A 16,869-nucleotide genomic window follows, 5' to 3' on the forward strand; every position below is an offset into this window, starting at 1 on the left:
ATTAGTGGATTCAGGACAACCAAAGAGAATTCTCAGTAGTACCTGTGTTTTTGATGTTGTGGATGGCCCTGCTGATGGCATCCTCCCCTCAGAACTGCAGGGTGCAGTTCTGAATCACTGCTGCTGCTGCTGCTGCTAAGTCACTTCAGTCGTGTCCGACTCTGTGCGACCCCATAGATGGCAGCCCACCAGGCTCCCCCGTCCCTGGGATTCTCCAGGCAAGAACACTGGAGTGGGTTGCCATTGCCTTCTCCAATGCATGAAAGTGAAAAGTGAAAGGGAAGTTGCTCAGTCGTGTCTGACTCCTAGTGACACCATGGACTGCAGCCTACCAGGCTCCTCCGTCCATGGGATTTTCCAGGCAAGAGTACTGGAGTGGGTTGCCATTGCCTTCTCCTCTGAATCACTGGAGACTCTCAAATAGAGCCTGGATGACTATTAGCTGAGTATAATAAAGAGGAAATTCATATATGTCATTAGGTTTGTATTAAATGGCCTCAACTGTCCCTTCTGTGTATCTAAATTTTTATGATTCTAGTGCAAAGTATACACACACACACACACACAACTTGGTTAGATCCAAAAAATCAAAACCAATACACTCTGGTAAATTTAATAGTATGAACACGTAATAAATAGCACCTTTTCTGGGCTTCCTTAAAACATAAAAGTGCTTTTAAGAGGTGCACTGGGTGTCCCAAGGTCTCTTGGAAAAGCGAAATGACTCTGAGCCAGTGCTATCTTCTCGCTTCAGTAAAGCTCTCTGTGGTGGCATTCACTCAACAAATATTTATTGGGTAGTTAACGTATGCAAGGCTGTGTGCAAGAAGGTGAGCAAGGAACAGTAAGTCATGCGACCCTCCCAATGCCTCTCACTACAGATATTTGGTTGATTTACTGTCAGAGCACTTCACACTCCATTAGGAAACAAACAAACAAAAACATCCAATTACTTAGTCATTAGCACTGCCTTTTAAAATAGAAGATGAGAATGCAGAACATTAGATTGGAAGGGCCCTTAGAGACCCAGCACAACCCCTTTATTTCACAGATGGAAGAACAGACTCGTGTAATAAAGAACGAGGAGCCTCTCTATATGCTGACATGGGAAGATCAAATTGTGAAGTGAAACAAGCAAGTTGAAGGACACCGGGTACAGCATAAACCCATTTTTCACAGAAGGGACCAACCACAAAAATGCCTTAATATCAGGCATGTGTATTTTAAACACTTGGAAGGATATGCTTTCCAAAATGGACAGTGGTCAGCGATTGGAAGGGAGGAGTGGAATATGGGGTGGGGATGGTATGCGGTTTATGGGAGATTTTTACTCTCAGCTTTATGTATTTCTCTAATGTTTGTCTTTTATGTAGCTTTGTTTTGCTTTTGTTACAGATACATACACACACGGGTATATGCTGTGTGCGTCTGTGTGTATGTATATACTTTATGTCCTTATGTATCAATTTTAAATAGAAAGAAAAAAATCCTGAAAACTTGCAGGCTGTGAGTCAGGTTTGTTTCTGGGTTCCACTCTGAATGCCCCAGTAATGCTTCCTGTAAAACCTTTGCCAAATTACTGAACCTCCTTGATCTGTGGTTCCTTTGTGTGTGAAATGGGGATAAGAATGGGATTTGGGAATTCAGGCACAGAGCTAGCATGGTAGCTGGTACATGGCAGGTCTCAACGGACAGAAGACACAAGGGCAACATCAGTAACGACAGAAATAATTCTCCTTATCACTATTGTCTAGAAGCAAAGCTTGAACAAGAGCCTATTCTCCTGGGGTCTCCCCACACCATACCCCTCCCCTTTCTCACTGGAGAATTACTTAGGCGGGTGATACTAAGGAAAGAGAAAATGAGCTTGAGATGATGACAAGTGCCTGCCTTCATGAGGGGAGTCAGATTGATGACTGATGATCAGATAATGAACCCTGTTTCTAAGGAGTCACCATTAGTGACCAAACATTATTCTTCCCTATCTGTTAATTTTTTGTGGTAAATGTCATACGATATTAAGATATAGGATAAACAGTCAAGAGCATAATTCATGGAAGTCAACATACTTACCCTTGATGACCAGCTGTGGAAAAAAAGGAAGAAAGGAAAGAAGGATGGAAGGAAAGAGGAAAGGAAGGGAGACAAGGAGTGCCCTGAAGAAAGTCAGAGTCAGAATATCCATCTTTTTTTTTTTTCCCTAAGCATTCCTAAGTGAGTCATGGCAGCTGGCTCTCCTAGGTCCTCTCCAGGGGAGAGGGCTCTTTCTATTTTCTCTGACCAATATATCTCCTTAGTAGAAAAAGAAATTTGGATTTGCCGGGCTGTGATGAGGGAGTCTGTGTGTGCACTAAATCAACAGCAAAAATTGTTCAAAAGGCAGGCCTGCTAAAGACTTCTGAGGAGATTTTCATTTTAGATACTCACAGTATGATTTCCATATTGGAGGCTGGTATTCTTCAGCATCTAGAACAAAAAGAAAGAAATCAATCCGTCAGCTTGAATGTCAAACTGCCAACATGTGTCTTCTCTGGGGGAACAATACTGTCAGCAGTCCTCGCCTTCCAGTCCCAAGGGTCCTCTCAGCTCATTTACGGGACAGTTCCAGGCAAGAGGGAGGAATTGGGAAAGGCGACCCTTGTGGACCCAACACCACTTTGTCCAGGTCACTTACCATGACCGAATCAACTGCTTAACCATTTTCATAGAGCCCAGTAAATCAAAAAAGATTTTTAAAGCAATTAACTTGATTGTACCCTCCAGTAATCCTTTCAAACAGTATTTACTTAACTTGGCATAATAAACATATAGTTTATCTCACAGATTCCAATCAGACCTTTAGCCCATTTATTTAGACTTGAGGGCAAGATGCACAGTGGCAAGTATGTAATATTAAATCTGGGAAGTTGTACCACTCAGCCAACTGAACTCCTAAAACACTAGGTCTGACAGCAGAGACACTGATGATTCAATTGGAATCTCATCATGTCCTTGAATTTACTCCAGTGTGTGACTTAGGAAATTTCCAGAAAACCTTTCAGCAATCAGAAGTGTCAGAGGAAAAGAGTTGCAACAAAATGGAGAGGACGAAACTGTTATTCATCAAACTAGAAGGCAGACAATGGGAGAAAATCTGCTTGTTCAGTCAGCTCAACAATCCCAAGGCTGACAGCTGATTTTATAATTCTGATGGAGTTATTAGAGTCCTCCTGAGCTCATAGCTAAGGTCTTGGTAAAACATACTCCAGCTTAAACAGCCAGAGGGAAAAATCCATTCCCCGACTCACAGAATATTGAGCTGGGGAACTCTGAAGAGTTCTTTTAGTTCAGCACTTTTCAATGAGGGAACAGTTTTTGTCACCTTGCACGTGTACGGCATCACTCACCCAGCCTAATGTGCCCTTGTCCTTCTGTTGCTGTCACATACTAAAATTTTATGAAAAGGAATAGAAACTTTCTAATCTCATGCAATAAGACAGTTTGAGAAATTTTCCCCTCCTAAAAAACAAATATGCTTGCTGCTGCTGCTGCTAAGTCGCTTCAGTTGTGTGCGACTCTGTGCGACCCCATAGACGGCAGCCCACCAGGCTCCCCCGTCCCTGGGATTCTCCAGGCAAGAACACTGGAGTGGGTTGCCATGGCCTTCTCCAATGCATGAAAGTGAAAAGTGAAAGTGAAGTCGCTCAGTCGTGTCCGACTCTTAACAACCCCATGGACTGCAGCCTACCAGGCTCCTCCATCCATGGGAGTTTCCAGGCAAGAGTACTGGAATGGGTTGCCATTGCCTTCTCCAATATGCTTACTATACATAAAAAGAAACTGCAGTGGTGAAATTCCCCCAAATCTTACTCAATCACAGTTGTGTAGCTTAAATGAAATTCTTTCACAATTACTTACTCTCTGGGGCCCATCCTATCACAGAGGCAACTAAACACCTCCTAAGACAGTTTCATACAAAAACATCTGGATAGTTAGGCTTACCTAGTCAGGAACCTCTCTATGGATAATCAGCCACATAGACACACACACAAAACAACGTATTAATAATGGTTTATGTTGTTATGCAAACTTTGTTTGCTAAAAAAAGTGAAACTCCTAATACTTTAGTCAAAGTGGACAACGTAATAGTGAGCTTTTAACCTAAACAAGCAATTAATTTCATCCTATATGTTGTTGTTGCTTAGTCGCTAAGTCGTATCTGACTCTTTCAAGACCCATGGACTGTAGCCCTCCTGGCTCCTCTGTTCATGGGATTTTTCAGGCAAGAACACTGGAGTGGGTTGTCATTTTCTTCTCCAGGGAATCTTGTAGACCCAGGGATTGAATCCGTGTCTTCTGCATTGCAGGAGGATTCTTTACCATTGAGCCACCTGGGAAGCCCATCCTATATGTAACACAGACCAAGTTTAATGGATTAATATGGTGTTTGTTTATAAAGAACTCTCAAGTAAAATAAATCATATTGCTGAGTTTACAACAAAATTCTAGAACCATCCATACAATACTACCTCACCAGAAAAGCCAGGTCCTATATGTTAAAACACTGATGACACCTTCAAAAGTCTTTTTCAAAGATATAGAGCCAATACACACATACACATACACCAGACTGCATAGTAGCAGGAATTCCTGAGATGTCGTCTACCCAAAGACGTCTTTATTATTTTAGATGAGATTTACTCTATAAGCTAAGTAGAACCCCCAGACCAAGAAGTGGTCAAGAATATTCAGAACTGAAAAGTGTATCTTTCTACATGCTGAGGGAAGTTCTCCTCTAAATAAGTAGTCTCCTTAATTCAGGTTTCAGATACTCAACTTGGATCTCCTAAAGGGCTTCTTATCTGAAGTTAGAAATCTGGATTAAATGGCCTCTCACTGCTCATTTCAGTCTTGCTCTGTGAAAAACCTAGAATTTTCACCTGAAATATCAGCTTCTATCCTTTAATTGCCAAATTCAGACTTAAATTGAAGAAAGTAGGGAAAACCAGTAGACCATTCAGGTATGACCTAAATCAAATCCCTTATGATTATACAGTGGAAGTGAGAAGTAGATTTAAGGGACTAGATCTGATAGATAGAGTACCTGATGAACTATGGACCGAGGTTCGTAACATTGTACAGGAGACAGGGATCAAGACCACACCCAAGGAAAATGCAAAAAAGCAAAATGGCTGTCTGGGGAGGCCTTACCAATAGCTGTGAAAAGCAGAGAAGTGAAAAGCAAAGGAGAAAAGGAAAGATATAAGCATCTGAATGAAGAGTTCCAAAGAATAGCAAAAAGAGATAAGAAAGCCTTCCTCAGTGATCAATGCAAAGAAATAGAAGAAAACAACAGAATGGGAAAGACTAGAGATCTCTTCAAGAAAATTAGAGATACCAAGGGAATATTTCATGCAAAGATGGGCTCGATAAAGGACAGAAATGGTATGGACCCAACAGAAGCAGAAGATATTAAGAAGAGGTGGTGAGAATACACAGAAGAACTCTACAAAAAAGATCTTCATGACCCAGATAATCACGATGGTGTGATCACTCACCTAGAGCCAGACATCCTGGATTGTGAAGTCAAGTGGGCCTTAGAAAGCATCACTATGAACAAAGCTAGTGGAGGTGATGGAATTCCAGTTGAGCTATTCCAAATCCTGAAAGATGATGCTGTGAAAGTGCTGCACTCAATATGCCAGCAAATTTGGAAAACTCAGCAGTGGCCACAGGACTGGAAAAGGTCAGTTTTCATTCCAATCCCAAAGAAAGGCAATGCCAAAGAATGCTCAAACTACCACACAATTCCACTCATCTCACACGCTAGTAAAGTAATGCTCAAAATTCTCCAAGCCAGGCTTCAGTGATACATGAACTGTGAACTTCCAGATGTTCAACCTGGTTTTAGAAAAGGCAGAGGAACCAGAGATTAAATTGCCAAAATCCGCTGGATCATGGAAAAAGCAAGCGAGTTCCAGAAAAACATCTATTTCTGCTTTACTGACTATGCCAAAGCCTTTCACTGTGTGGATCACAATAAACTGTGGAAAATTCTGAAAGAGATGGGAATACCAGACCACCTGACCTGCCTCTTGAGAAACCTATACGCAGGTCAGGAAGCACCAGTTAGAACTGGACATAGAACAACAGACTGGTTCCAAATAGGAAAAGGAGTACGTCAAGGCTGTATATTGTCACCCTGCTTATTTAACTTATATGCAGAATACATCATGAGAAACGCTGGACTGGAAGAAGTACAAGCTGGAATCAAGATTATCGGGAGAAATATCAATAACCTCAGATATGCAGATGACACCACCCTTAAGGCAGTAAGTGAAGAGGAACTCAAAAGCCTCTTGATGAAAGTGAAAGTGGAGAGTGAAAAAGTTGGCTTAAAGCTCAACATTCAGAAAACGAAGATCATGGCATCTGGTTCCATCACTTCATGGCAAATAGATGGGGAAACAGTGGAAACAACGTCAGACTTTATTTTTCTGGGCTCCAAGATCACTGTAGATGGTGATTGCAGCCATGAAATTAAAAGACGCTTACTCCTTGGAAGGAAAGTTATGACCAACCTAGATAGCATATTCAAAAGCAGAGACGTTACTTTGCCAAAAAAGGTGCGTCTAGTCAAGGCTATGGTTTTTCCAGTAGTCATGTATGGATGTGAAAGTTGGACTGTGAAGAAAGCTGAGTGCCAAAGAATTGATGCTTTTAAACTGTGATGTTGGAGAAGACTCTTGAGAGTCCCTTTTACTGCAAAGAGATCCAACCAGTCCATTCTAAAGGAGATCAGTCCTGGGTGTTCTTTGGAAGGAATGATGCTAAAGCTGAAACTCCAGTACTTTGGCCACTTCAAGTGAAGAGTTGACTCATTGGAAGAGACTCTGATTATGGGAGGAATTGGGGGCAGGAGGAAAAGGGGACGACAGAGGATGAGATGGCTGGATGGCATCACTGACTTGATGGACGTGAGTTTGAGTGAACTCCGGGAGTTGGGGATGGACAGGGAGGCCTGGTGTGCTGCAATTCATGGGGTGGCAAAGAGTCGGACACGACTGAGTTGTACTGATCCTTTAAACTTGCATTTAGCCTTCCCTACACATAAACACTTACTCCCTTTTGGATTGCTCCTTGCTGGCAATGTCACATAAAGGTGAAGAAAGCTGTCCATAGAGACTGGATAATCATAATGCTGCCTTGTTTAAAAATCCTCCATTGTCTCTCATCTACATTTGGAATAAAATACAAACATTATGGGTTTCCGTGATGGCTCAGCTGTTGAGAATCCGCATGCAATGCAAGAGATACAGGAGATGTGGGTTCGATCCCTGGGTCAGGAAAATCCCCTGGAGGAGGGCATGGCAACCTACTCCAGTATTCTTGCCTGGAGAATTCCACAAAGGAGCCTGGCATGCTATTCAGTCCATAGACTCTCAAAGAGTCTGTCATGACTGAGTGACTGAGCACATATACATACAAACATTATACTGTGGGCTCCAGTCCTGCCCTCCTCTCCACTCCACCGCAGGCATTTCCCTGCTTTTCACGTATTATCCAACCATACTGGTCTTCTCTCTTTTCCCAGAACAAGCCAGGCCAAGGCAAGGCCCCTGGCCTTTGCTCCTGTGGGCCCTCCAAGTAAAAATTCTCCTCTAACAGACTTTTGCATGGCTGACTTGCTCTATCTTGTGGGGTTCAACTGAAATTTCACCTCCCAGGGGTCATCTTTGCCAATCTTACATAAAACAGCCTTCTCCCACCTCCCACTCTCCTGCATAGCACTTATTACCATCAGAAATTATTTATTGATTTGTTGGCTTGTTATTACTGGCCTCATCCCAGTATTAGCTAAACTCTACACAAGCAGGAATTTTGCCTCATTCACTTAGGCCTCACTGACCCTTAAGAAGGTTGCATGGCATATAATGGACATTCAAAAAGCATGTGCTAAATAAATGAAGGAATTCTCGGGGCTCAGACTGTACCTCTGACAACTACTGGCTGAATGACATGAAGCAGGTTACTCGACTTCTTTTCAGTTCAGTCTGTCGCTCAGTTGTTTCCAACTCTTTGTGACCCATGGACTGCAGCACGCCAGGCCTTCCTGTCCACAACTAACTCCCAGAGTTTACTCAAACTCATGTCCATTGAGTCAGTGATGCCATCCAACCATCTCATCCTCTGTCATCCCCTTCTCCTCCTGCCTTCAATCTTTCCCAGCATCAGGGTCTTTTCAAATGAGTCAGTTCTTTGCATTAGGTGGCCAAAGTATTTGAGTTTCAGCATCAGTCCTTCCAATGAATGTTCAGGACTGATTTCCTTTAGGATGGACTGGTTAGATCTCCTTGCAGTCCAAGTGACTCTCAAGAGTCTTCTCCAACACCACAATTCAAAAGCATCAATTCTTTGGCGCTCAGCTTTCTCTATACTCCAACTCTCACATCCATACATGACTACTGGAAAAATCATAGCTTGGACTAGATGGGCCTTTGTTGGTCTCTGCTTTTGAATATGCTATCTAGGTTGGTCATAACTTTTCTTCCAAGGAGCAAGCATCTTTTAATTTCATGGCTGCAGTCACCATCTGCAGTGATTTTGGAGCCCAAAACAATAAAGTCTGTCACTGTTTCTACTGTTTCCCCATCTACTTTCCATGAAGTGATGGGACCAGATGCCATGATCTTAGTTTGCTGAATGTTGAGTTTTATGCCAACTTCTTTTAAGAGCCTCCAATACTCATCTTTATTAAACCAAAAAATAAATATACCTACCGTAAAACTGATTGCTTGTGTTTATTGTGACAATTAAATGATTTAATATATATAAAGTTCTTGGGACAGAGCCTGGTAAATAGCAAGTTCTCCATGAAGCCCCACTAATGCTGTTGTGTTGTTATGGTTACATCACCCTGTCCTGATTCTTCCCAGGTAAACTCAGGCTCATGTCTCCTCTCCCTTGGCTACAGTCAGTAACTATCTGTATTCTTGCCCCCAGATCTGGAGGCTGTAATTAAGCTCCAGTGCTGTTGTCATGGAAGGTTTTTCTTTCTCATAAAAGGATCCAAAGTGAGAGGCCATTTGTCATGCTTCGGTGGAGCGACTATAATTACCTTGGTCTTAGAGATTCATTTCACAAGCCACTAAAGTGCAGTTAGGAGGTTTTCGTCAAGCAACAAGGCACAAAATATTTTTAATTTGTTGAAACAAATCTTTAGCTGCCTTCAACACTGTCCCACCAGCATCACATTTGCCCCAATTTCACACAGTATTTTTTAAAAATCTGCCATATTCTTAAATAGCCTGATACCATATATTTTTTAAAACTGGAATAGGTTTTCTAGGTCATTGAGTTCACCTTCCTCATTTGGCAAATGAGGAAAATGAAATGAGAATGATGAAGTGGCTTTCTCAAGGTCATAAAATAAGTCAGAGGAAGAGGTGGGATTAGAGCAGGGAGCTCTGCCCTCCAGCCTCTGACACATTGTCATCCTTGCCAGGAAATCCACCCTAATTTACATAAACTGACAGCAAGAAAAAAAAAAATTATATAACAGGCTTGATCCTGCAATTCTTGTGAATCTCGGAAGAAAAAATAAAATAGAAAGAAAAGCAGTCATATGAGTCAGACAGAAAAAGACAAATATCATATGATATCACTTACATGTGGAATCTATTAAAATGATACAAATGCACTTATTTACAAAACAGAAACAGACTCACAGACTTACTTAGAAAACAAACTTACGGTTACAGAGGGGAAAGGTGAGGGAGGAGGGATAAATTTTAGGATACTGGAATTAACATACATAGTATGAATTAATATACATACTACTGTACATAAAATAGATAACTGGCAAGAACCGACAGTATAGGACAGAGAACTCTACCCAGTACTCTGTAGTAACCAATTGGGAAAAGAACCTGGAAAAGAATGGATATAAGTATATTATATTACAGATTTGATCCTACAATTCTTGTGAAGCTTATATATATGTATCTGTATAACTAAATCACTTTGCTGTACATGTGAAACTAACACAACATTGTAAGTCAACTACATGCCAATATAAAATAAAACTAAAAAACAATAAAAAGAAAATTGATACCAAGTCAACTGTGGACATTATTCCATCAATACACATACCCCATCTAATAGGGCTTCCCTTGTGGCTCAGTCAGTAAGAAATCCACCTGCAATGCAGGAGACCCAGGTTCGATCCCTGGCTTGGGAAGATCCCCTGGAGATGGAAATGGATGGCAACCCACTCCAGTATTCTTGCCTGGAGAATCCCATGGACAGAGGAGCCTGGAAGGCTACAGTCCATTGAGTTGCCAAGAGTCAGACATCACTGAAGCAACTGAGCACACAGCTAATAGTTAAATCCAGGAGATGCAAGATACAGGAAGTACTGAAAACAAAAGCCATCATGTTTTGAGTAAGGGTATCATTTTATTGAACATTTTAGAGAAATAGATATAATGCAGAAGGGAGGAAGTAGAAACAAAAATATTCCTTGTTCTAAGAAAAAAAACTCTCATTGAACCCAGATGGACAGTTAAATTTTTCAAAAGGTCAGAGAGGCTTAAAAAACAAATTGCTTACAAACTCTGACAAATAGGTATCCAACTTTAAAAACTGTATAGCCTTTTGTACACAGCAATTCTATTCATGTGAATTAGCCTAAGGTAGAAACTGAACATGTGTACAAACAAGAATATATGAACAAAGTGCTCCCTGCTGCTCTGGGTACAGCAGTGAATCTAATAACCCAGAAAGGAGTAGTAAAATAAATTACCACATGCCACAGCGATGAAATGATGGTGCTGGTCAGAGGTCTGTGGTCCACAGCATGGTCTCTAGAGCTAGTCAAGGTTCAAAACCCTAACTCTGTTACTTACTAGCTGTGTGACCTTAAACAAGTTATCTCATCTCTCTGTCCTTTAGTTTTTCAGACTATAGAATGACAGTAATAATACTATCCAACATACAGCATGTTGTAAAGATAGGATGGTTTGTCTGGAATGAGTAAACTCTATCTTTGCTCACATTATTATCCTTCCTTAATGACACAGAAAAATATTCATGCTATGTTATGTACTAAACAAATGAGGTCACAGAATAATAAATATCCCACTTTAAGAAAAATATAAGTAATTATAGACATCAGTTCAGTTCAGTCACTCAGTCATGTCCGACTCTTTGCGACCCCATGGACTGTAGCACGCCAGGCTTCCCTGTCCGTCACCAACTCCTGGAGCTTACTCAAACTCATGTCCATTGCGTTGGTGACGCTGTCCAACCATCTCATCTTCTGTTGTTCCCTTCTCCTCCCACCTTCAATCTTTCCCAGCATCAGGGTCTTTTCCAATGAGTTGGTTCTTCGTATCAGGTGGCCAAATCAATTATATACATAGAAATGTTTTATTTATAAGACTATAAACCTAACTGTTAACAGTTGCTACACCTGGTAGTGAAAACACAGGGGATTTCTAATTTTCTCTTCTTTTGTCCACCTGTATTTCCTAATTTTATGTTCATATTGCTTGTACAAAAATTAACACATATGAGAAATAATTGCTAGGTGGTTTTTCTTTTTGAACATGCTCTCTAAATAAATTAAGCACAAGTGAAAAGGCCTAACAAAAAATAATTCCTATAATAACACATGCAGCATGAACAGTATTTGTCCAGGAGGAGCTAAGGATGAAGACAAAAGAAAAGAGATCAGGGCTTCTCAAAGGCTAAGCCCCATTCCCTTGGCTCTCTTAAAAATTCTGTGAAATAAATGTTAATGAGGAATTCTAAGCAAGTCGACAATATGCTCATTAAAAAGGGATGGGAAAGAGAGAAAAGATATAGATGCTTAGAAAACTATCAAAACCTTACAAAAATAGGTAAGACCACTACACAAATGAAATAATCTATAAAGACTAGAACATATGAAACAAAAAGGAAGGAAAAGTTGGTTTAAAGGGCCTGGAGATACAGGTTAATAGAAACAGTCTTAAGAAAACCTTATGTGCCGAAGTAACTAAACCCTGAAAAGACAGAACTGCCATTGTGAACTGTGGGGCAAGATGGGGAATTCTGGAACCAACACATGCCAGGGGCAATAAAGAGTGCCATTAAAAAGTCATCTTTCTAGATCAAGAGCATGACAAAAAATAATTTCATATGTCTCTTGAAATACACAGCATGTTGAAAAGCAGAAAAACTCCAACAATTTTTAAAAATGTTTTAGAAAGTTCCTAACCTCTGAAAAAAAGCACCATAAATAGACTTCTGTGAATCCTTCCGGATTTTGTCCTGTAAATGGCTAGAACAGAGTTTATAGAAATGGTCTCATATCATATATGGGCTTACCAGGTAGCTCAGAGGGTAAAGAATCCACCTGCAATGCAGGAGACATAGAGACACGAGTTTGATCCCTGGGTTGGGATGATCCCCTCGAGGAGAGCAGAGCAACCCACTCCAGTATTCTTGCCTGGGGAATCCCATGGACAGAGGAGCCCGGTGGGCTACAGTCCATAGGGTCACAAAGAGCCGGACATGTCTGAAGCAGCTGGCATGCAGCATATCATATATAGTATCCTGCAATCAGTTTTTGCATTTACTGATCTTTCTTAAGCATTTTTTTTTCCATGTCAGTATATATAGATTGTGGTTTCCTTTTTAAAAGCTGTAGCTTGGTCTTCCACTATATCTGTGTACCAGAATACCAAAATGCATTTAATTCACTTCTGTAAACATTTCCAACTGATGGATATTTGAATTATTTTCAATGTTTTGAAACAGTGCTACAATGATAGGTTATAGGGATAGTTTAGATTCTGGAAAGTTGAATTTCTGGCTGGAGGGTGTATTTTTGATTTTCAAAGATATTGTGAAAATGGCTTTCAAAAAGGTGTGTCAATTAGAATTCTCGGTCATATGTGACAAAATGCCTACTGCTCCACACCCTCACCAAACACTGCTGTTATCAATATATAATTTAATTTTTGATGCCTTTAGACTCAGCTAGGGGGACTTCCCTGGTGGTTCAGTGGTTAAGACTTCGTCTTCCAATACTGGGGTGCCGGTTTGCTCCCTGGTGGGGGAGCTAAGATCCCATATGTGTCGAGGCCAAAAAACCAAAACCTAACACAGAAGTAATGGTGTAACAAATTCAATAAAGACCAAATATGATCCACATAAAAACCATATATCCATATATCTCATATTGAGATATCTCATTTTGAGATCCATATATCTCAAAAAAAGAGACTCAATTAGAAAAATATACAAATGAAATTAACTGTGTTTGCAGAGAAGCAAACACCTGCACAGAATGCTCCTGGGAATGAGCCTGTGAAAACATATGGCCGAGGAGTAAGACAAAAACACGCTAATCCCCCATGTTTTTGCTACCCCCCACCACACACACATTTTGGTGACTGCAGCTGGAAGGTTATATTCTTCTAAGCATTTTCAGCTCCAGAAATACGTTGGTTTGAGGAGCAAGTGTAAAGGAATTTGGGGACTGATTAATGAAGAAAAATTAGAGAATGCCATGTGCTACACTTGGGTAAGTGACAACTAAAGAGGAAATACCTGTAAACATCCAGGAGAGCCAGATTCTTTTGCTTGGCTCAGTGGAGGATGACTAGACTCAGAAACACACAAGCAGGGGCTTTGGAAAACAAGAGGAGTGAAAGGTTCACCGACTTCAAGAATGATCTACCAAGGAGGTTGGAGATGACCCACCCTTCAGAATATGTCAGACAAAGCTGCCTATATTGCATCAGGGGAATCATTTGGGAAGTAGAGGGTGGAAGAACTGGGTCCCTCCCTCTGCCATCCCCTTGCCCAGAAGAGCCAGGTCTCTGCTGTCACTTTTGATTTATGGATGCCCACATTTGCAAATGGGCTGCAGTTCATGGGCTTTTTCCAAGGGAGTTGGGTGGGAACAGGTTTTTCAATCAGCCATGGGATAGCTACACACTGAGATGACAGTTCAGAATTTGTGGGGTGATTAGTTTAATGGGCCCAGAATGGGTTGGGATCCAAATGAAAGCAAACAAGCACAGCCCGAGGAGTATGCTATATTTCTGCACACGCTGCAACATGTCCTTCACACACAGACACACACAGTGCCCAAGCTTGGGTCTTGGGAAGTGTGTGAAGGGCCAAAGCATGCAGCCTGCATGGTCTTGTCAAGCCATTCCAGCCAATGGTGTCACGGCTGAGCGGTGGGATGACCTGAAGAACATCCTAACTGCCACCAAACATTGAGATGTCAAGCCTGCTACGGAGCTTCCTTGCTGTCACACTGGCTGAGGAATATACAGAAATGTGTTCTAACACTTGTCACCTGCACAGGCCCCTTGCATTCCCCAGAGAAATCAGACATCCATGTATTTGCTTTGAAAAATGCTGCCTGTGGTAAGGAATGAGGGCCTGGTGTGCATGTGTTCCTCTCGTTTCAGGGATTTTTGTAACTGATTTAGCCCTACTTGCAGAGAATGGTTAATAAGATATATCCTGGAAATTATTGATGGGCCCACAGGCTGGGCCCCAAGGCCAAGGCTAAGCTGAGATTTTCTGAAGATGATGAAGCCATCCACTGAGGGCCCTGGGCTGGAGTTTGTGGTCACTAGAGGGCACCGGGGCCACACGGAGCTTCAGGGCCCCTTCGTATGCAGAGGCAGGAGGAGACACTCCTTTTCAACAGGTATTTATTGAATATACACAGTGAGACAAGCCCTGGGCATGCCTCTGTGAACAAGGCAGGTAGGGCTTCATGCTCTGCATGATCTGGACCCTGGCCCTTGCCCTGGTCATCTCATCTGTCTCCTCTCTTGCCCACTACTCCAGCCTTTCTTTTGTTTTTCATTTCTATCAAAGTATAGTTGATTTACCATGCTGTGTTAGTTACTGCTGCACAGCAAAGTGATTTAGTTATACATAGGCTTCCCTGGTGCCTCAGATGGTAAAGAATCTGCCTACAGTGCAGGAGACCCAGGCTTGATCTCTGGGACCAGAAGACTCCCTGGAGAAGAGAATGGCTACCCACTCCAGTATTCGTGCCTGCAGAATTCCATGGACAGAGAAACCTGGTGGGCTACAGTTCATAGGGTTCCAAAGAGTCAGACACAGTTGTGACTAATGCTTTCATATATATATACTTTTAAAAGTATACTTTTCATATATATATATATATATATATATATACTTTTTAAAAAAATATTCATTTTCAATAAGGTTTACCATAGGATATTGAAAACAGTTCCCTGTACTATACAGAAGGACCTTATTGGTTCAGCCTCTCTTTTGATCCTTGAATATCCATCCAGATCATTCCAGTCTTAGCGATGTTATACATTCTCTTTCCTCTGATTTTCACATGGCCGGCTTCATTATTATTTGGATCTCAGTTTAGATGTTCTGGCTCCTCAGGGACATCTTCTATACCATTCAACCCAAAGTTGTCTCTTGGATGCCTTTTTTTAACTCTTGGCAGAGCCTCTTTATTATCAGATTTTTAAAAATTACGTGCTTATGTATTTGTTTGTTTGTATTTGGAGACAAAAGTATAGGCCAGGCTAGACAGACCTACTTATGAGAGCAAGAACCTCATGTATCTTGTTCTCTGATGCCTGGGTTACCCTCACCTTTGATGAATTTTTAAAAGGCACCCATTTTAGGCAGGCACATGACTTGGCCACTGGACAACATCTGTGTGTGAAGAAAAGGCTTCCTCCAGGAGACAGAACCCTGAGTCAGAGCACAGGCCTGGCAAGGGAAGTCCAGGTTGCATTCTGCCTTCACTCATCCCTTTGACTGGGCACCAACAACATGACTGGAATGGCCTGACCAGAATGGCCCTGACTGTGGTATCTCAGGATATAGCAGGTGCTCAATAAAGCACTGGTTAAGTGAAAGGCAGATTTGTTTCATGACTCACAACAGGAATACAAAGAAATAAGGAGGCAACCCAACAGCAAGAGAGTATATAAGAGGAGTATCTAGCAGAACTTCCAAAACTTCGGAAGCCTGAATGGGGCCTGGGACAGTTACATCTGGCTTTGAGCAGCTCTGTCCAGGACTCCTAGAGAAGTGGAGTCAAACAGCAAGACCTAGCAAGACTGAGAGAATCATAAGTAACTTCTAGTACATTAAGCCTAGTCAAAGAGGTATGCGATCACCTAGATATCTACCAACAGCACCCATGGCAAGCAGTGCCTTGTGAACAAATGGGCTCATAGATCACGACTGTTAGCCAAGGTGTGGCCTGTCAAGACCAGAAGCAAGACAGAACATGGCCCTGAGAGCTAGAAGTGGTTCAGACTCCTGGCTGAAACAGAGAGAATGTGTGTGTGTGTGTGTGTGTGTGTGTGTGTGTGTGTGTGTATGTGTTTCAGAGAGGCTGGGGATAAAATTAAAGAGGCAAGCAGGGACCAGATAATTAAGGGCTTTTAAAATCATGCTAAGGGCTTGCCCTTGTTCTAGAAGGAAGGGGAAATATAAGCAAGCAGGAGGCAGCTACCAGTTTGTATTTTAGAAAGATCACTCCAACTGCAGTGTGAAGTCAAATTGGAGGAAGAGAAGATGAGAGGGAGAGAGGTAAGCAGGGTGGAGACCAATCAGGGAGCTGGGTCACAACCTAAGCAGGCTGGACACTAATGCTTGGAATTCTAATGATGGCAGTGGAGATAGAGAAAATGGAATGGGTTTGGAAGATGCTGAGGAGACAGAATCTACAGGACTTTGTGATAAAGTGGATGTAAACAGAGAAGGAGAGGAGGAAAAGTGACTTCTGATGGAAGAAGATGAATGGTTTTTGGCACAGGGAGCTGGATGGATAGTGATGCCATTCGCAGAAATAGGGCAGACCAGAGGAGA

At 41.7% G+C, this 16,869-nt stretch overlaps 1 protein-coding gene across 1 annotated transcript in view; it reads right to left on the reverse strand.

Moving 5' to 3' along the window:
• CHN2 (chimerin 2) overlaps positions 1–16,869 on the reverse strand; it is a 337,298-nt gene that overhangs the window by 170,412 nt on the left and 150,017 nt on the right. Inside the window, exon 2 of the mRNA XM_005205489.3 lies at positions 2,428–2,466. Coding sequence (XP_005205546.1) covers positions 2,428–2,466 — 39 coding nt within the window. The remainder of the gene's footprint in view (positions 1–2,427; positions 2,467–16,869) is intronic.

The sequence above is a fragment of the Bos taurus genome, chromosome 4 (genome assembly GCF_002263795.3).
Source record: "Bos taurus isolate L1 Dominette 01449 registration number 42190680 breed Hereford chromosome 4, ARS-UCD2.0, whole genome shotgun sequence".
Taxonomy (NCBI): domain Eukaryota; kingdom Metazoa; phylum Chordata; class Mammalia; order Artiodactyla; family Bovidae; genus Bos; species Bos taurus.